Source organism: Myripristis murdjan, chromosome 17 (genome assembly GCF_902150065.1).
Source record: "Myripristis murdjan chromosome 17, fMyrMur1.1, whole genome shotgun sequence".
NCBI lineage: Eukaryota > Metazoa > Chordata > Actinopteri > Holocentriformes > Holocentridae > Myripristis > Myripristis murdjan.
The window spans coordinates 11,213,295-11,235,459 of NC_043996.1; the positions used below are offsets into that span (position 1 = coordinate 11,213,295).

Below are 22,165 nucleotides of genomic sequence, written 5' to 3' on the forward strand. Positions count from 1 at the left end.
AACACTTGTGGAATCAGCTTGAGCGTGCTGTTCGTGCCAGAGTGACCAACACAACCACGTTGGCTGACTTGCGACAAATGCTGGTTGAAGAATGGGATGCCATCCCACAGCAGTGTGTGAGCAGGCTAGTGACCAGCATGAGGAGGAGGTGCCATGCTTCAAAACATTATGAAGATCATAGAAAGAATTTTAAAGATCCTTCACGGCACTGTAGTTTACTAACACATGACTCTGTCCTCTGTCTCTGGTGTGTATTCTGTCTGCGGATGCACTTTCTATCAAAAAGGATATTGCTGGATTATACATTATGTGAAACCCACACAGTTCACAAGTGGTTGTGAAAAAACAAACAATGGATTGTATTGTCATTTGATTTTATAGGGATAGGGATATCACAAGAACCAATATTAGCGACATCACATCAATGCCAAATTCCAAGAAATCCATATAAAGTATAAAGTAGATATTAGAGAGTGAATTATGGCCTGTTTCACTTCCTAACGCTAGTTCTAAGCTTATAATGCATGTAATACATGAACAATATGATAATGTAGCAAATAAAGTGTAATAAACACAATAAATGTACTATACTGGGTATAATGAGTAAAAGTTTGGATATTCAATCACAGATATATTTATTATTATAAAAAAATATGATAAATTTCACATTATTTTGAATGACAACCACTCTTAATAAAGAACAATTATTTTTATCTCTTACAGCCAGACATTGCAGACAACAAAATATTTGCCGTCTCACCCTACAAATATGATATATGTCCCTTTAGGTTCAGCTACTTTTTACATCACAGAGTTATAATAGGCTCAGGATTCTCTTCTTCTACATTCTCTATCAGTTTACTGGTGTCCACCACGTCAGGCTGGGACCGCTCACTGTCCTTGTAGAGTGGGTTGTCAAAGGCCGGTAAGGGACGACCAGACTTCTTGTAGAAGTAGAACGCGACGCCTGCCAGCACGGCAGTGATAGCAATGACCAGCAAAACTACCAAACTGATGTGCGCAGGGTGACGGGGATTCACAAGTGGATGTGCTGTAAAGATTCAATAAGCAGATGATGATCAGTAAAAGGAATTTTAGTGGAAACATAAAATTCAAACATAGAGAGAAATGGATGTCTTGTCCAATTATTTTAAAATCCATGAGTTTTGAGGACTCTAAATGTATGTTCAACATAAATACTAGAGAAAGAAATCCAACTTACTAGCTACTGTTGTTGTTGTTGCTGTAGTCGATATCACTGGTAGAGAAAAACGGGAAACATTCCATAAATAATCTTTTATAAGACATAAAATGGGATGGTGTCACTGACAAATTGCTATGATTTTTCTGCAACATTTTAATTTCCATGAATTAATAGAAATTTTGGGAATTAAATATATGATATATTTTTTTGCCGTATGTATAAAGTATAGTGTGTCCTACTTATTTGCTGCACGATCAATTTCCCGTTCAGGGATAATTATGGTTTCAACCACTGGCACTATATTACACACTCTCCTCATACTATGAAAAGACCACATTCACTCTGCAGTGGTCTGATTGTTTCACCTTTGGCTGTTTTGCAGATGTATGCCCTGTCATACCAACGGGCACCTGTCCTCCATTTCCCATTTCTGGACATAATCTCTCCATAAGAGTCGTCATCAGGCTCTAGTATGTCCCAGTTAGTGTAGTCCAAGACGTTTTGGTCCAACCACAACCATGACCCTGAGAACAAATAGAAATTATCTCATATAATTTGACAGAACAACTATTTAATGTCCTTATGCGGCAATAAGTCTTTACTGCACGTTGTTTGTTCTTCTCGAGAAGGTAATTTTTGTTTTAATGTAATTTAATTTAATAATATAATGATCTGTATTGTTTATTTTTTAGCTTAAGTTACCCTGTTTGTTTTCACATTATTCATCAGGAATAATTGTATAATCAATTTATTTTAAAACCTCTTCTATAATACACACATTTTCTTCATTTATTATAAGTGAAGCTGAGATTTTTTGTTTTTCTTGTCGAGTGTAACTGTACTGTACCTGCATGGGTTTTGTACAGACCAATCCAGAAAGAATTGTGGCTTTCCTCAAATGTCTTTAAACTGTCTTGGATGAACTTTTGCTCCTCAGTATCCTCGATGCTGGCTAAGTTCCCACCTAAACAATAGAAAATGCAAGTTCGTAAAGTAAACAAAGCAATGTTTAGTGCATCAAATGTGTGAAATGAACCATCAGAAAAGTTAGAAAGCAAAGTCTTACCATGTCTTATACAGCTAACAGATGCATCCTGCCATTCACTTTCATCTGCGATAAATACATAACAATGACTCTTAAATGGTCGCCAGGTATAAGTCTGGTCTCCATATCGTCCATCCACGTCTTCAGGGCATTCTCCTGGGTACTCGTTCGACTCTTGTGGTGGCATGTCTGTGATTGAGAGAGAAATTATTTAAGGTTTGCAGTGTAATAATTAGACCTTTTCCTACCTTGAGAACAACTACAGTGAAATGAACACCTCTCTGCTGCTGTAGCATAACAAGCAAATTATGCTACATGTATATCACATAAAGTAAAACCCAGGAATTTCTGGAATTAACTCTACTGAAGGAAAATTAACTAGTAATTTAAAATGACCTATTCATTCATTTGAAATATTAACCTGCTAATTTTCATACCTTTAGACTGCATACAAACACTGTTCATGGTTTGATTGCAGAAAGCTGTTTTCCATGTTCCATCCACATCCACATACACACAAGAGCGGTCCCGACTTGGTTCACCTGGGTACCAGTTGGTGAAATCCAAGCGCCAGCCATCAATGTACTTGAAATAACCATCGGTCTGTAACCAGAGATGGATCAAAATGCATTCAGCTACATTGTCTAATTAACTTCTGTATTACTTGACCTCAAAAATCTATTGAACACACCATTAAATGAATGATTCATTCCATTACACACACTGTAATTTGAGTTACTCTCCCACCATAATAATAGGTTTGTTGAGTGAATTGTTTGGAAAGGTTAGGGTTCTTGAGGCTTTTGTACTATAAGTACTGGATAGATTAATTGACTTGAAACTTAATATTAAAATTAAATAAAAAATCATTCATATTACTTATTTTGTTCCTCAAAATTTCTAAATCCATGTCTGCGCTGTACACTACCAGCCTGGTACTTTACCTTGTTTTTGTTCAGTCCAATCCACAGGGGAGCCTTGACATTTAAAGCCTGTAGGTGGACATAGGCCTGTATCCAGCCAGTTCGCAAATTAGCTAGTTTGGCGGCTTCATTTTTACAGTTTTCACTGGCCTCATCCCAGGTCAGATTTTGAGTCACAATCTTGATGGTGTCATTAACCAGCTTGACAAAATTGGTAGGATCTTCTTCTAGGCTTCCATGCTGAAAAGCTGGATCTGTTGAAGACAAGAAATTAGATTATGAGTGGATTTTGTTTTGTCTACTCAACAATCAGTTCTTCACCAAATCCCATGTTATTCATCTAGTCTTTTTATGCCCACAGGACAATTTAGCATACAACATGTCTTCTTTGTATCCTCCAAGAATAAATCAAGAATTATATTATCTTTTGGCTGGTGCAGTACCTCACTGACTTCTCTGTTAGGCAATTTAGAATTTAATTTACCAATGTACATTATGTAGGGCACACTTCACTCTGTCCCTTGATGTAAGAAACACTTCAGGACTATATTATGTCTGTCTTGTCTACTGCAATTATTTCTAGACCAGAGCAAATATATAAAACAAAGATGGCAGGGAATCAACTTACCAATGTCCCGGTAGCACACAAATCCATTAGTGTCATTGCAAGACCTCATTAGCCATTTCCCAATCCCAAAGTCAGGATTAGTGTTCATCGCAAAACACTAGCATAAAAAAAGGAATAGGTAGGAAAACAGAAAACTGTGACAGGAGCAAAGGCATTTTTTGAGGGTTCATGGTGTATACTTTGGCTAAGAAACTCCACAGTGTATCCAAACCTATATTGTGCAAGTAATGAATGACAGCTTTCTGACAAATGCATTACTCTTTGCAACATTTTTGTTTAAATTTGGCTCAAAACATTTTATGCAATTTCTTCTCAATTGAGTTTTCTCTTTCTTTCTTTCTTTCTTTCTTTCTTTCTTTCTTTCTTTCTTGTTGCAAAATATAACACTACTTAGGCTGTCTTGGACATTCTGTCCTTCAGGCTTGAGAAGCGGTAACCTGATAGCTACTTCTAACACTGCATAGGGGATGAAGATAGACTGAAAGAATAGACAGAATACATACATATACATATACATACATAGATATGCAGAATGTATTTGCAGAATACATAGTCCTTAGAGTGGATTGCCTAAACCTATATGGTTTTAATAAGCAGGAATTTCAGTTATTTTATATTTATTTGTGGTTAAAATTAAACAATTACAAAGTAATAAATTACTTCTGGTTCAAGCCATGCCCAAAACATTTTTTTTTTATTATTTATTTTGCCCCAAAACAAATACAGGGGTATGGGTAGGTAGATGCAGGGGTTAGAGACAAAAGCTCCAGTTAGCCCTGGGCTGTCTTTTCCCACTTGCAACTTGCAAGTTGTAACCATCCAAGGCAGACTTACCACGAGCTATGAGGATGTGTAACGATGGCATGTGCTTCAGCCGAGTCCACAAGTCCCATATAATATCAACTTTATTTTAAGAAAACACGTTTTATTTGCGATGTCATATCACGGAGAAGCACTACATTACCCATAATCCTAGTGTTTATCAGCGACGTGTCTGATTTTACTTTCATCAATAAAGTCAATAAAGTGTAATAAAGTGCATGAAAGTTGATAATATGCTGATATGTTACGCCATTGAACACAACCCTTTCAGTCAGCGAAACAGAGCGGGTGGAAAAACCGCGGAAACACGTCAAAATAGCACTAACGATTTATATAGTCTATATATATATATATATTTTTTTTTCATAACACATCTTTACTCGTGGTATAAACATAGGCTACATGTTAAGGTTATGCTTTTGCTGTTGAAAAACTACCGTATGTATGTTTTTTAAACCTAAATTCACAATGTTTATCCTAACCCGGAAGAGGGGTACCAGAACTACAATGCTGCTTGCAGTGCAGCAACAAAAAATGGCACAGACATGGGGTCAACATTTTTGGAAAGCTCTTGACCTCTACTATCATGCCCGATGGCAAACCAATAGGGGGCGCCACTGACTAGTGTCAAAACATGGAAAAAACATGATTTCACTATCTTAAGAAAAAAATAAATAAAATCTGACCAAACAGGCGTTCTTCCCACACCCAAAAACTATAATAAAGATTGAAAAATTAGTGATCACAACATCACATAATAGACATAACATATTAGAACTACAAAATCTATGGCGCAGGACACCTCTGTGTGTTGCAACTCTGCACGAATTGTAGTTCTGGTACCCCTCTTCCGGGTTAGGATAAACATTGTGAATTCTTAAAATAAAGTTGATATTATATGGGACTTGTGGACTCGGCTGAAGGACATGCCATCGTTACACATCCTCATAGCTCGTGGTAAGTCTGCCTTGGATGGTTACAACGTTATGGCTAATAATCAGACCTTTTCCGGAATATCGATTAAATTTGCACTTCCGGGATCTATGAACCACCACCCACAGCGTGACGTCACGGAATCTCGCCGACTTCCAGTGAACACCGTTTGTGTGGTGATCACACGGAATTAAAACCATAGAAATCGATTAAAACAGGTTACATGCGAGGAGCACGCAATGCGTTATTAGGAGGTCATGCTCATTTCACGGATTTCTGTGAGAGCAGGTTAACCCCACGCCTCCCTCCCCAGATTTCCAGGTGACAGTCAGTGAGGAAGGGACTTCCGAGCGGAAGCTACATCAGCGACAGTGGTAGCAGCGTCCATAGCAACAGCCATAGCAACGATAGAAACCTGAAAGAATCTTCGTAATAACTAACAAAGTAAACATTATATACACTAACTGAACGAAGATTTTGGAAATAAAATGCACATTTCCCGCTAGAAATGTTATCAAAACGCATTTGAATGCATAAGCTCTCTTAAAATATTGCATTTTCCACTGAGAATAAAAGGAATGTCCGCCATTTTTCTTAAGGCTCTCGCTTCGGGGCTCGCGCAGGCGCGCTGATCGCTCGTGCTGCTGGAAATTCGTAGGAATATGCACGAAAATTTGTGCATTATTTTTCGTAGGAATTCCTACGAACGTTTCATGAGAACAGCCTGCACAATGTGACCTGACAAGATCCTTCAATACTATTATAAAGGCAAGAACATCCACTACAATATAAAAATTTGAATATATTATGATGCCGTTTCCTTGCCCATTTCATTTCATAGAGCATTTGGTTTGTCTTTAGTTACGATAGCTAAACTGAGTAGTTTGATATTAAATAGTACTTTGGACACATTACCTTGTCATCCATGTGGTACCACCAATGTCGTCTCTGTAACAGAGAACAGCAACAAAAATATTCATGAACATAACACCACAAGAAAAATGAACAAAATGCATTATATTAAATATTAGAAACAACAGTTTTGCATACAGTATCACTTTCACCACAACATTGTTTCTACTTACATTAAACCACAAGTTTATGTACTTCCTTGGACGACCATCAGTCCAGTAAAATCCATCATCTCTTAAAGTATTCATACCAATCCACAGGTCAGTAGTAGTTGCCTTAGCCATTTGGGTGACCAAATACACTGAAAATGTAACATATTAGGGTACAAAGGTCATTAGGATATTTGGTTTGTTCCTCTAATAGTGGGGGTGTGGCATAGAGTGAATCCTTTTCATAGACCCTTTATAAATGTACGGTTCTATCTTAAACTGCACAACAAAAGAAAACTGCTAACAACATCTCTCAGATACTCACTGGTTTACATTTCAGAACCAAGCAAACACATTTTTTTTTTTTTTTTTAACATTTTTGAACAGTTTTATTTAAAAACATAAACATTACATGGTATAGATATTGTGGATAATTACTATCAGTAGAAACAAACAGAACATACCTTGCTCACGACTTGAAAGAATGGAGACTAAATTTGTTTTCTGTCCCATGCTTTGGCATTGTTTCCTTGCTCCAAACCACGTGTCCTTCTTGTCAGTAACAAATAGGTAACACTATAGGTAAGAAATAACATGTTTAATCTGAAAAATATACCTTAACACAACCAAACAAACACAGTCCTCACACAGCTGTCAGACTGCAGTTCTTCATGACAAAAAAGACTGAAAGCTCAGTTTAGTAATTGCATATATGAGGTGGCATTTCATAAAATTAGCATTTACAGCATAGTGCAGTCTAATCCAAGGTGCAGATAATCGCAAGCACTGAGGATTAAGTCTGTCCAATATCAGAGGTCTTTACATCCTTTTATTCAGGTTAACAGTAATCTCTGACCTTTGTGTCAAATTTTGACCAGCCAGGTGGGCAGCCACCTGCAGGGGGCGCTGTGGGGGGTGCTGTGGTGTTGGGATGCAGTGAGCCAATACGTTTACAAATGGATTTGTGTGACCTTCCACAATTCAAATCTCTCCAAAAACCTGTGAGCATGAAGAAGATATTAAGTTCAACACTTCATCAAACACAATTCACTGTTTTTTAATTACTTGAACATCTGATTCAGGGTCAATGCTTTGTCACATGAATATGTACCAGTAAAGATTAATCATTTTTTGATTTGCTCACCCAGAGAGGAAGTCATGACGCCACAGTTCTCATCATTATTCTTGAAATCTGGTTCATCTTGGTCCCACTTTTCAAACACAGTTAAAGATTTGTCCATCCACCTTTGTAGAAAACAGAAAAGCAGTTAAGATTTTGTCACCACAAAAACATCTCACTGGACATGTTTATTGGGAATTAAAATCAGCAGGGCTGAGACCTAATTGTTTTTGTTAGGATACGTCTTTTCTTTCTCTGCCCTAAATCAATCTCCGCGTCACAGATCAAGTCCTAAAGCAACCAGTGTCGGTGCACAAATTAAGCTGCCACTGGAAGCTGGGATGCAGACTGCAACAGTTTTGTGCTGTAAATGAGCTCAGCTAAACACAATATGCAACACTATGGTTCCAATATCAGACATGAATAAAATTTATGCATGAGAAGTTTTTTTTTTTTTTTTCCTCACTACTAATTGTGCAATTTTACCATCAAGTTACTGAAAGGTCATGCATTTGCTGTAGGGCAGCTGAATACCTTGACAGTTTATCTTTCAATCACCAGTGGCAGCAGCAAACACACTGCTCAAAATCACAATACTGACAAAGATGCTTTGGGTACTTATCTTCAGTATTCAAATTTTTGTGTGAGAGATGTGGTGCTGATGCTTTCAACATGCTGATGTCAGTATGCTGAAAGCAGACAACTGACGTGTTCAATCTGATCACTGACAACCAACATCTGTTTCGTAAAACTGAACATGTATTTTCCTGTAATAAAATTATTATTATTGTTGTATTATAATGATACTAAAGTGTTGCACATCTTGTCAAAAGATGGATCAAAGTTTAAGCTGTAAGAAGGTTTATTGTGAGGCTATTACATTCCTTTTAAAAGGCTGAATCTCCATTTAGGTTAAAAATGACCAGGAAATGGTGTAGCAACCTCGCCCCTCCCTATCTTTCGGACCTCCTTCACATTGCCTCATCCTCCCGTTCCCTCAGATCCTCCTCCTCCATCCACCTCTCTGTGCCCTCCGTCCGCCTCAGCACCATGGGGAGCAGAGCCTTCAGCCACTCTGCTCCCAAACTCTGGAACTCACTCCCCCCGGACATCCGCAACATCGACTCTTTCCCTCTGTTCAAATCTAGACTCAAAACTCACCTGTTTAAAGCTGCGTACTCCCTGTAATTGCATTGTTTCCTTTGTATTTGCATTGTTTCCTTTGTATTTTAGTTAGTCTTTTACCTGTGTTTTTATTGCTGTTTCATCTTTTGTAAAGTGTCCTTGAGTGTTTGTGAAAGGCGCTTATAAATAAAATGTATTATTATTATTATTATTATTAGCTCTATATTTTTATGATTGCAAAAAGAACTGAGATTCAACATGGTAGCATCTAACAGTAGTTATGCAATTTATTCATGTGATAGTAAGATGTTTTTGCTCTCAATCCAATGTGATTTTTTGGTACTGACATAATCTGAAAAGAACCTGAATCAGAAAGAACGAAGCAGAACCGGAACCGGAAGCAGAATCGATAAAAATCGAAACAAATACCAAACCCTAATGATCACTTACACAGCTACAATCAAACAGCTGATACTACACACTCTCACAGATCTATGCTTCCTCATGAATGGGATGTGTTTATATTCTGAATTCAAGCTGTAGCAACACAAAATGTGAATGTCTTTCTTAAGGTTTGGTATAATTCAGGTTGATTAATTCAGACTCACCCAAATGTTCCATCGAGATCCACTGAGATACCTATGTAAAAATCTCCATATGATCTGGATATCTACACATGCACGCACGCACGCACGCACACACACACACACACACACACACACACACACACACACACAGTGAGATCTACGGTACTTTTTATAATGTTTCAATATATGTGCTGGATGCTATGACCATTGAGCCATGCACACAATGTGTTATAAATGTCACAGTTTAGCCTCTGGGGCGATACTAGTACATGACATGTCTACTCCCATCATGTGCCCTACCTCACAGGGGTGGGTGTTTCTTGTACTGTAATAAATGGACATTTCTTCATCTGCATGGGTGTGTCTTGTGCTGAAGTGGGTGTGTGTGTTGCACTGTGGGGGCGTGCTTAGCACTAGCTGGAGGCTGCAGCTTGACCTACTTGACCTACGAGTCAAACATTTCTTCATAAAATATATAAATATTTATACTTTTTGTAGGCGTTTAAGATCCATGTCATTGACATGTCTGTCAATGCATTCTGCATATTTCACTCCCCACATGGACTGTTTTATATAGATGTCTGGATATAAAAATCTGTTTATAGGGATTACTGCCCACCTGCTTCCACAGAAAGAGATTTTCAGCTTCACTGTTGATGACAGCCAGGTCACCATGTCTCTGTATACAGAAGTGACGAGCATCCTCCATTGCCATGAAGTTCTCATTAATATAATACTGATTCCCTCTCCACTCAATCCAGCCATCGGCAGTGGTATTGTAGTCTGCAAAGTTTAGAGATAACTTCACAATTTGTGATTCTGCTTATTTTATATTTAACTTTCTCCCTTCTGTATCCCATCAAGGAGCATCCTTTTTTGTGATTTTTTATAATCTGTCACACAAATAAGTTTACATAATTATTTTTACATTTCAGTCTAGCTGTGTCTGGTGTCATATTCAAAATGAATTAAAAATAAACATTCAGTTATTTCCCTGTGTTGATGTATAAACAAAAATCTGACAAGGTTGCACACTATTAGCCCCAAGATGTCCCCTCAGTAAACTATGTGTGTGTGTGTGTGTGTATATATATATATATATATATAAAACTGTAAGTTGCTCATAGGCTAAGAAATGTAAAAATATATAAATGCAATAATTTAATGGCAACTTACCAGGAACAGTGTCGTTTGGTGGAGGCTTTAGAGTGTTTCCTGAACACACAAAAGACAAATAAAACAAAACAAAACAAAAAAGCCAAAAAGTCAGTTGAAAGCGAGTACAGTTGTTTTTTTAAGAACACAAGTTTTCGAGTTAAAGTTGTTGTTTTTTTAACCGGCACTGAATCCTGACTGTTCTCCTGGAGCTAAGATGGATTCAGATTCAGCATTTCCTCAGCTGTACCTGCACGGATCTGGCACAGCCAGTCAAGGTATTTCTCACAGTGCAAGTCATTCCAAAAGCCCTGTTGCTCCCATCTTGTTGACACGATTTCAGCACATGACTCCACATTATTGTAATTGTTTGGCTCTCCACTCTGCCAGTGTTGGAAATTTAGCTGTGAATACAAAAAAACAAAAAGTACTATCACTCAATGTTTTGAATGTATTCGGCAGTAAACTTTGATAAAACAATTAAGAATATGTGATGCAACATTTAAAAATAAATGTATATTACAAACAAAGGTAACTCACCGGGGATCCATCACTCCATACATAACCGGTGCTTGGGTCACTGAGGCCAATCCAGGCGTTTACACGGTACCTGTTTGAGATCATCTCACTGTGGCAGATAAAGAATAGTGACAGACTGATTATTCGGGCTGGCATTCTCAGATGATCTGCATTGGCCAATATCTGTGCTTATAAGGCCGATAAATAAATTTAAAAAAAATGCCTGCAGATAAATCCGCAGGCAGCCTTGTCAGTGTAGCTGCTGTGGAATGATGTTAGCTCATTCCGTTGCTTTAAGGAGAAGTTATTATTGAACATACTGTATGCACACTAGACAAAGCTATCTGCCGGAGAACCTGATAAGTGTATTGAAACAGGTCATACCGTCTAACTGCTTCTTCCTCACTAGTACTGTGGATGCTCAGCAGATCTCCTCCAATGGTCTTGCAGTAGTTCTTGGCGTCATACCAAGTCTTCTGAGACAATTCGTGAAAAAACTGCAAGACAGGTGAGAAGATGTAGTTCAGAGCAGATGAAAAGTTCTTGGTGTGTGTGTGCGTGTGTGTGTGTGTGTGTGTGTGTGTGTGTGTGTGTGTGTGTGTGTGTGTGTGTTTACTTCCTGTGGCCGTACCTTGAAGCATTTTTTTGAAGTCAAACGAGTCCAGCCATCGGGGCATTTGAGAGGGGCAGGTGTTGGTGGGACAGGGGTTGGATGTGTCCCCTCTGCCTGATGCTTGCAGATGTATTTCTCCTTATTGGTGCAGGGCAGCACATCCCAGAGTCCAGCAAAAACCCCAGTTGTCATGGCAACACAGCCCTGTTGGTTCCCTTGCATTGTTGAGGGGAAAAAATAGAAAATGAGAGTGGGCCATATTTATACAGTATCCTATAAATGGAATTTCTGGTTTCTTCATACCTGGCATTTCAGCATTCCAGTGCGTAAATTTCACTGATTTTGTGTTTGTCCACACAAACTCATCAATGTTTTTCTGGTTTGAAAGCCCAAGCCAGAAGTGTTTCTCTGGTCTCAGTCCCACCAAGCTGACAAGGTATGCATTGTCCACCCTGGAAATATTCACAGAAGTATATGGGCTTTCTGGGCACATCAGATTATGTGAATGTATTGCTATCACAATTTTTTTAAAATACATAATTCTGTAATTCTAAATCCCAGTAAATGCTCAGCCTTTGAAATTCTGAGGTCTAGTAAATGATCAAAAATGTTTGGAGTAAAAATATATGTTTTTACCCAGTTGAGACATCAGCCAAATAAGAAGCTGAGCTCTCACAATCTTGTTTAGCTTCATCAAATGTCTTTGTCTCAGACCCGATGAGGTAACAGTAGGACCCATGCCTTTTCCATCCCTGGAGTGTGGAAAAACACAACAAAACGGATCAGTACTGTATTGAGCAAAACCTGTCTGCTCTGGATTAGTACAGCAGGACAATATCAGTAATGAGGTTTCTAAAATTACATGTCAGTGATTTTAACAAAAATTTTGACCATTACTTTAATGTCATATATTGTTCAGAAGATTCCTGACAATGATTTTCTGTTAAATTACATAAAATACATATATATGTAATACACACTGATCTGGACAGTACATCTATTCCTGAAGGCATATGTGCTCTGTTTAATAAATAAAAATGACCTGTAATGGGACTGAAATCACTTAGTGTCTGCAGTAAAAAAATATACTAGCAGACAACCTCCTTTAATACTAAAGCTGTCCACACTGGGACAGAGCTTTTCTCTGGGTACTCAGGAAAAAAATCTGAATGAACCACAATTCTTCAAATTTGCTCCAAATTTGAGGAGACCACCATGAGACAGGCTAGTTTTACCTTCTTATCATGTGCCTTTGCAGTAAAAAATAAACATGCTGGTTGATGTCAGGATGATAAATAACCAGCAAGGTTACATTTTTGCTGAAAACAAAACATTCTACACACAGAGGCATACATTTTTGTAATTTATTTTTTGCCCATTTAAGATTGTTATCTTTTCCTCAAGTAACTATAATTTTCCAAAAGTGCAGTCAGAGCTTGGTAAAACTGCCTCCTCTTTCAATGCATCTTGGGCGAGGAATGAACTGCAAAATAATGTAAATCTAGCAACATTACACTCTTTAAATATATTCAAAAATATAGTTAAGTAAATTTTAAAATATTTTAAAGGGAGCTTGCTCTTGTTTCAGAGAGCCCTGTCCACAGCCTGCCCTGATGTGAAATGCCTTCTGGACTTTGATATTACAGATCATTCTGCACTTTTTTTCTCTCTTTTCTTGTTTTGTGTAAGTGTTTTTATGTCTTCTGCTGGAAGAGGATATACTGTAGCTCAGTGGGCCCTTCCTGGGTAAGTAAAGGATAAATAAACAGCCTTCAGTGACTGTATATTTTTTTCCAGGAGCAAATAATAATAATAATAATAATAATAATAATAATAATAATAACAACAACAACAACAGTTTCTCACAGGTTTGCAGCCTTCATCCTGTGGTGTTTCATCTCCAGAGGGTTTGGAGTCACTCTTCTTCATACAAATGAAGCCATGTTTCTCCTCACATCGACGGTCACTCCAGTTTGCATTCTGCAAGAGAAAAGGAACATAAATTCAGCCATACGTACAGACCGGACGTACCAGATGGTCACACAGTCATTGTATGTTAATGTCCAAAATCCATCTTAAAGTGATTTGGATTCTTACCCATATAATCGTATTTGTTGTTCAGCACGAAGATATTACTTCCAGGGTTTAAAATTAACACTGGTCAATCACCAAATGTGGGTATTTAGCGAGTACACTACTATAAATACTGACTGAGAATCACATGTGAGACCAAGATGATATGCTAAATAGTAATAATATTAAATTGCAATAGTAAAAAAGTAATTTATTATTTTTAGCTGGTAAAAATATGTCTGGCCTGTATTTTTTTTTTTTCATCTACCAACTACCTTGGCAGGTAAGCTAAAAAGTACTTTTTGACCCTGCACACATCCACCAAGTTTGGTCCATTAAATCCTGATCTGTTATGAGAAAAGGAAAGTGAGACTTAAACAAATGTGTGTTCTTCGGCATCCTTCCCTAACAATTTTTCAGGTTCATGTTGCTGCTCAAAACCATGTTGTTTTCCGGTCTGTATCTACTTCAGTCATGCTGGAGAAGAGCAGTCCCTGTGAAGCTTCTGTTCTCAGGACAGAGAGGGATTTATTGGACCAAACTTGGTTGATGCATTACACTCACATACAGCAGCAAATATGACTATATGGGTAAGAATCCGAGCTATCACTCCACCTTTGGCATACACATATATTTTTTATCAACATACTGTATGTACACTTGACAGCAGGGCCGGACTTGGAGACTGTGGCTCTGTCCCAATTCAAAGGCTGTACGCTACCTAGGTCGTATTTGTAGGCTGCTTACGTCACGGCGGCGCGACAAGTGCTGTCCAAATTCAATTTTACCGCGCGGGGTCCTGCAAATGTAGCCGACAGATGCAGCCTATTTTTGACTCATTTGCAGGATACACCTCCACGATGCTTCGCGGCCGACATCACAGCCTACTTCCCAGGTTACCTTTCGGTCCAGTTGAATTTCTGGATCAGCCACCATTGCTGGAATTATTAAGCATGTTTTAGACCATCTTAATGTTTATATCATGACGTTTTGATAAGTTTTCATGCCTATAATTACCACCATAGATTCGGTTTAGCTGTTAACTGCATCCGAACAACGCCTGTAAATGCAAGTTTAGTTAGATGAGTTAGATAGGCATTTTGCATGATGTTTCCATAGCAACCATCAGCGCATCAGGTACGTTACAATGTAGCCATGTGTACAGTTACTTTAATTGGGATAGTCTGTTGCAATTGAGGTGAGGTGTAACAATTATCTTAATGTTCTGCATCTTCACGAAGACAAAATAAAATAAAATACATAAAACTACAGAATCAGTGTTGTCCATCTTGAGAGCGTTGAAGCTGCTTATCGTTTTGTTTCATGCACAGGTGTTCACCGACACACCTCCGAAACATACTTCGGCATTTTACGCTGCATCACTCGAGTGCGCTTCAGGAAGCCTCGATAATGACGTAGGAATCCTCCGCAGGCTACACCTTCCCCATCCACTAAACATTTCCTCTTTTTTCCCCGGATTTGGGGAATTCATTTATTAACTTCTATTGAATCACGCAACCTTTTCTTCCGCCTCCTCTCCTCTCCTCCACAGTCAGACACAAACACGCGAGTCGCGACACTCCCTCCTCAACAGGCTTCCTGTGTTTACAGCACACTAAGATTGTTGGGGCAGGTGTTAATCAAAACAAACCAATCACGTCTTGATCTCTTCACAGCTGGCCTCTGATTGGCCTGGCCTGTCTCTCTGACTTAAAAAAAAAAAAAAAAAAAAAAAAAAAAAAAAGATCAGACTGGCGAGGCCAGCCGGACCGGACCGGCCCGACAGCTGATTGGCCTGGTTGACTTGTTGTCATTAGGCACATAACTAGAACAGACTAGTGACCATGACTACAGACTTTTGCATGAAATCAACAAAGGCTGTTAGCTTTAACATTTCCTAGCAGTGGATATGTGATGTGATGCATGCACATACTGTATACTGTCTACAGGTAAGCTACAGATGCAGCATATGTGTAAGTAGTGGTCCCTACCTCTCCCTTCATGAGAACACAGTCCTCTTGGTCAGCGGAGGCAGTCGGCTCTCCAGACTCCCAGCTGGTGAAGGTGACAGTGGAGTGGTCACTCCAGTCAAACAGCCCCTCTGTCTTCTTGTCATTCAGTCCAATCCACAGCTCATCAGTAGCTGGTGCTGACAAGGACAGAGGAAAATGTTCATCATTTTCTAAACAATTAGCCATCTGTCACTATGTTAATATGTAAATAGTGACAGGCATTCACACACTCTTCAGATATTCACTTTACATACTGGACATATTGGAGTTACTGGTATCAACTGTCCATTGGTAAATGTCAAACTGCACAGACCTGTAAATGTGCCAGTGGCCATTGTACTGATTTTTGGACTGCTGCTTTTAAAAGTATATAATAGAAAAGCTCCAGGTTTAATTGTTTTTGTATGTATAAAAAATCATATTGTTATTCCATCAGTTTCTTTCTGTTTTCTTTATTTACCATATCCAATTTGAGAGATGAAAAAGCTTTTGTCCTCCACATTGTCGACACGTGCCAGTTCTCCTCCATCTTTACGGCACTCAGTGAGAGCTTGGGACCATGTTTTCTTGTCACGGTTAAGATGGAAGCAGTGGCCATTGTAGGGGATCCAGTGGTCTGAACAAAAACCTGTCTCAACTGATCATAAAAAAAGGAGATACAGACTGAAAGACTGATATATGGTGCTGTTATTACCAGAAACAGTACAAAAACATGGTAAATAAAGCAGAGAAGGGGAAAGCTATTTTCTGTACCCTGAACTGGAGGTGGCAACATCCCTCCTTGGTAGCAGATGTACCCCAGTTTTTTGTAACAGGATGAACTTTGCCAGTAGAATTGTTCACCCGAATCAAGAAGTGCACAGATTTGTCCTGGAGTAGTAAGGGGATGACCTAAAAAAAATGGTGAAACGATGGTGATGAGCTTGGACAGTGCTTGCTACTCTCCAACGTCCAGAATAAGGGGAAGCCACTTGACTTGATGTTCTTACAAACAGCTCCACATCAACTGTGGGACATTGTGACAATGATGATGAATTTCTGACAGTGAGACCATATTTACACAATGGAAAACTGAAGATGAAAGTATTTGAAAGTCTCTGGTCTGCAGAGGAACAAACTGGGGAAAATGTCAACTTGAAACACTTGCTGGTTGTGTTCATTCCCATTGGACAATTTTAAATAATTCAATATAAACAGTTCAAACATTTTCATGTAATGCAGGTCATTAGATGCCACTGGTTCCTGGCCTGGTGCATGTCAGAGGAATGTCAATAGTGGTAGAGTGTGGTTTGTGCAGTTTGTCCTGAAGATAGCACTAGAGGAAAAGTCATGAGATCACCAAAACTGACAAAATTCATCCACTTGGGAGCATGAAATGCTGACCAAATTTCATGGCAGTTGACCCAACAGATTTCAGGCTATTATGCCTTGAAATCAATAGTTGGACTGACTGATGTATGAGCAGACATGGTTTGTCTCAGGCCCTGCCAACAGGGTAAAAATCGGTAGCACTGAAATCCTTGAACAAACTTGAACAAATAACCAGTGTCTAGGAGGGAATTTTTGAATCTGAATCTCTCAAGTACATCACTGTAACCTACAACTTTGAATAGAGCTGCATATTAACCTTCAAGCATTAACATTTTTTCTACTACTATGATTTTGCTGACCCTATGACCTTCTCTCTAGCAACAGCTAGGTCAAATTGTTAATATTGCACACTATGTCTCAAAACCTACTTAAGCATTGCTATGGAATTTGGCTTAGTACAGCATTCATGTTGGCTACATGATGATAGTTGTCACTTTTGGTAACCCCATGACCTTCCCTCTGGTCCCATCTGCAGGCCCAGTGTGGCATCTGTATTAGTAATAATGTACGTAATCCATTCCAGTGAAATAAAGACGTTTTAATGTTTTCACTTCATGATGAGTGCCTTGGTTTCTCTCATTCTCTAAGGGTAAGACATGGTGGATTATCAGTAAGCTGTAAAAATTGTGACACATCCAGCACTTCACACTGTGGAGGCAAGGTAATCAAGGCTGTTCATGTCATCATCCTTTTTCTTTCGCAGATATAGTTTCTACAGCTATCAAATGCAACAACAATGTTGTTGCATTTGACTCACTGAGAAATGATACACTTATCTCTCTCGAAGATTTTAAAAGACTACTTCACGATACAGTAGTGGGGGCCCAGACCCAGGCTTGCACCTGTTTCATTTAACCTGATTTCTACTATGTCACAAAAATTTTTTATTACCTTGTTTTTATGCCTGTATTTTTTACTGCATTGTTTTTTGTTTTTGATGTGTCAGTAATCTCTGTGTTTTCTGCTGCTACAGGGCGTCCTTGAAAAAGAGAGCCCGCTCTCAATGGACCTTCCCTGTCAAAATAAAGGTTAAATAAAATAAAAATAAATAAAATTTGTGAAAAGGAAGCTTACCGGTGTCCCATCTCAGATAACGGAAGGGCTTTCCATCGGCCCAGTGCCAGCCACGTTCCTCGTCCACCACCAGCCCAATCCAAAGTTTAGCATCTTTTGAGGCTACTAGTCCTGTAATGCAGGTGCATGAGTGCATGAATGCATATGATGCAATATGATAAAGTAACATAATAATAAAGACTTATAATCTAAATGAGACATGCAATGCCACATAGCCTTAGAAACTGATTATAAAAATGCATATAATACCAATATAAACAAGTTTTGGTCTATTTTAAGCAACAGCAGCTAATTTTGGCCATTTGATGACAAAATAACAGACTTTTATCTACTACTTTTATCTAGACTATTATCTGTAGCAATCTGAGACATTAAATGATAAACTTCAGTATGTAACGGTTTTGCATTATCCATTGTGTTACAGTGGACGCATAACAGTTTGCAAATTACTTGCCTTCTCAGTTTGCTACTAAAAGCTTTATTTATAAGCATATGTGCTTTGGAGTATTTCACCAATCACTGTATCATTACAAGCAGATATCCACAGCAGGGCACTGTACCTGAGATATAAGCCATCTCAATGGGATCGGTGACACTGAGCAGGGAAGCGTTTTGCTGTTTGCAGCTGGTCTGAGCCTCAGGCCAAGTCAGAGCTGACTGTGTGTTGATCTGGTAAAATGTTCCTGATGCAGGATTATTCATCCAGTGTTCTGTGGCTAAACAAATAAATAAATGAGAAAACTATTTAAGAATAATGCACACAAGGTATATATGCAGTTTAAATATGCCGTCCATCCACAGTTTTAAGTTTAAATAAAGTTATAGCATTCAGAGGTAATACTCACAGGTAGTTGGGCAGTAGCCCCAAAGTTCGTTATCATATCTTGTTTCAACTCCACACCAGGCGCGTTTGGTTGAGATGTCAGCTGTGGTGCAGTCACTGTACCACTTGTCCTTGTAGTTGAATGGAAACATACAAGGCTTCCCATTTGCATTTCCTTCAATGGTGTAAAGTACTGAATCGGAAGAAACAAGAAAAACACTTGGATTGAGAACTTTATCTTCATATGTTTATTATTAGGATATGCAAAAAAAAAAAAAAAAAAAAAAAAAAAAAAATATATATATATATATATATATATATATATATGTATATATATATATATATATATATTCTTTGTATTGATCCACCTTATTTATTTTGTTACTTGTGTTAAAATTTTTGAAAGTTATACATTTCTCCTGTTAAGACGTATATTTTGTGTAATGTCTCTGTGAAATGTCTGGACAATATTCACAGTCTATCTATCTATCTATCTATCTATCTATCTATCTATCTATCTTTAAAAATATGACACTGTGCTCCAAAAGATATGTCTCTAAATTCTTTTTTCAGATGTGGATTAGATCTTGCAAATATATTTGTTTTATGTGCTGCTCACTGACCTGGAAAAAATTCATGATTGTGTGGCATAAATTACAATGCAATGAGCCACTGGATTACCAGCCTACCCATCTCAGGTTAAAATAAACTAATATCATCCTTTCAGTAGGCTCAGTTTTACAGGAGTGCTCAAATTACAGTCTTAACTGAGAAAGATAATTGTTTCTATTCCCATGATTTTTCTTTTGCTTTATGAATTTTGAGGTACCCAAGATGAAGGAAAATAATAATGTACTGCAATATGATGGAAACACATTGCTTGATATGATGATATGTAGATTTTTCTTAACTGAACCTATTGGGAAACTATGAAGAAAAAAGTAAAAATCAGTAAAGTAAAACTCATTAAAGAAGTTCCTGTAAAGCAGTGTTTAATACTGTACCTCTGGATGTTCTTGAGCAAGCACCTCTTGATGTCCCTGATATTATGATTTGGCTGTTGGGCCCAGTTTCTTTGGAGATAACCACCGAGTCTTCTGCTTTGATGTTTATGTAAAGCTCTTTGTCTTTGAGGACAAGCATCGTTTCATTCTTGCATTCCCACTTTTGCAGCGCACTTTTTTCATCACATTCAAAGAGGTTTACTTCACTCCCTTCACTCTCTCCCCCGACTCCCACGCATCTTGCCTTCGAGGGAACGAAAAGCCGGTCAGAAGTTGTCCAGCGCACTTCGAGGCAGGTTGGTTTCTTCATCAAACAAAAACCAGTGTCCTTGTTAGTGAGCATGAATGGTGAATCTGAGGAGACAAAGTGGTAGAGCAATCAGTGAAATACAAAATACAAATGTTGTAATACAAATGTTGAGAGTTGGTCTCTAATTTAACAGATTGCTCTGTTCATGATTGTGATAGAACGGAGGAATCCTGAGCATCCTTGGAGAAACTGCCAGTATACTCAAATTTAAATTCCTCACCAAATTCAAAACAAAAATGACAATCAGAATTCAAAACAGATTTTTTTAAAAAAAAATCAATTAAAATGGACAACAATTCATATATAAAAAAAAAAAAGTAGTTCAAGACATACTGGAAAAATAGCCTCCTGCAGTGCATACTGACCCACATGCTAAAAATAATGGGCACATACGATACACAATGCACAGTAGACTGTAAAAGCCACAAATTATTATTATTATTTTTTTAAAATTAAAGCTTGAATACTGTACCATCTGACGCCAAACACTGGGATGTTTGGACGAGGAGCACAAAAGCTGCCATACTTATCCACATGGTTAACATTCTTCTCATATGTCTCATTCTGGCAGACACAGTCTACACATTACTAGCAATAAAGGATTGTGTAGATTATCATCCAGAAGAGGGAATTTTAATAGTGCTGGCACATCCTGTTGGGTCATGTTTTTTTTTTAATGAATAAGCATAGTAGTTCAGCTTTACACAACGTTTGTTTTTCTGATGAATAGGACACACCCTCACTTTTCTGTAAACCAAATGCTGATGTATGCACTTGTGGCCTACGTAAGTTTGTCTTACTCCCTGACCTGCCAGTACCATGCAAACACTCACACACATGCATACAAACACACACTCACACTCAAATACACTCACACTGTTATGTGCATGTGTGCTGCATCGTGCACACACACACACAGAGAGACAGACAATTTGAGAAAGAAGAAGTGTGATTCTCCTGATAGTGGCTTCTTTAGTTCCAGAGAGATTTAACCTCATCGCTGACCTAGGAGAAGGAGAAACAAACAAATCAGTTAATTTTTGTTTTTGTGTAAATACTGACCCCTGACTCATACAAGGAGGATGAGTAAGCAGATACCAATGACAATGACAAAAGTAAAAGATATCTCTGATTTTTTGTCTTTTAGATGGTAATTAAAATCCCAATTTGCTTCAACAACCATAACAGCTACTTTTCCTTGTCAGTTCATTTTTTTTAATATGCACATTCATATTTGAGAATTTAATTCCTGTTATTCACTTTGAATTTCAATTTTGGTTTCAATTTTATGTATTTATATAGCCCAATATCACAAATTACAACTTTGTCTCTAGGGGCTTTACAGGAACACAACATCCTCTGTCCTTAGGCCCTCACATCAGATGAGGAACAACTCCCTAAAAAGCCCCTTTAACAGGGAAAAAAAAAAAACAAAACAAAAAACGGAAGAAACCTCAGGGGAGCAACAGAGGAGGGATCCCTCCCCAGGATGAACAGATATGTGCAATAGATGTTGTAAGCACAGAACAGAACACAGATTACACAATGCCAGCACAGAATCAGGATAACAAAAATATAATATAGTAGTAACGGCAGCGGATGATGTACCAGGAATGAGATGAGGATGCCAAGTGGTGAAGGATGCACTGGAGCAGCCCAGGACCTGAGCCACATAACCGCCAACACCATGAAGACCTAGATGGAGAAAAGACTACACATGCACTCAGAAGACTCACATAATAATAATAATGATAATAATAATA

The 22,165-nt window shown here is 38.2% G+C and overlaps 1 protein-coding gene across 1 annotated transcript; it reads right to left on the reverse strand.

The window, feature by feature from the left end:
* Positions 1–596: 596 nt before the first annotated feature.
* LOC115375169 (macrophage mannose receptor 1-like) lies at positions 597–20,983 on the reverse strand. The gene is made up of 31 exons (XM_030074535.1): positions 20,875–20,983; positions 20,093–20,446; positions 19,111–19,281; positions 18,826–18,981; positions 18,266–18,376; positions 16,574–16,711; positions 16,281–16,457; positions 15,800–15,957; positions 13,602–13,715; positions 12,372–12,487; positions 12,039–12,187; positions 11,754–11,950; positions 11,507–11,619; positions 11,144–11,231; positions 10,854–11,007; positions 10,625–10,663; positions 10,068–10,231; positions 9,470–9,531; positions 7,761–7,861; positions 7,473–7,615; positions 7,081–7,192; positions 6,641–6,768; positions 6,471–6,503; positions 3,801–3,897; positions 3,194–3,426; positions 2,687–2,852; positions 2,271–2,438; positions 2,052–2,168; positions 1,570–1,728; positions 1,223–1,258; positions 597–1,051 (listed from the first exon to the last, which is right to left on the reverse strand). Exons 1-31 carry the CDS (start codon positions 20,963–20,965, stop codon positions 807–809), a joined length of 4,290 nt encoding a protein of 1,429 aa, XP_029930395.1. The 5' UTR covers positions 20,966–20,983; the 3' UTR covers positions 597–806.
* Between the last annotated feature and the right edge of the window lie 1,182 nt (positions 20,984–22,165).

Bases quoted from the DNA above. Each gene is read 5' to 3' on its own strand.
- LOC115375169 (XM_030074535.1), bottom strand. From the start codon at position 20,965: ATGAGACATATGAGAAGAATGTTAACCATGTGGATAAGTATGGCAGCT. The intron at 12,188-12,371 runs GTAAAAACATAT...GAATATTTCCAG, and splicing joins TTGGCTGATGTCTCAACTGG to GGTGGACAATGCATACCTTG. The intron at 7,193-7,472 runs GTCAGAGATTAC...TCTTACCTATAG, and splicing joins GGTCAAAATTTGACACAAAG to TGTTACCTATTTGTTACTGA.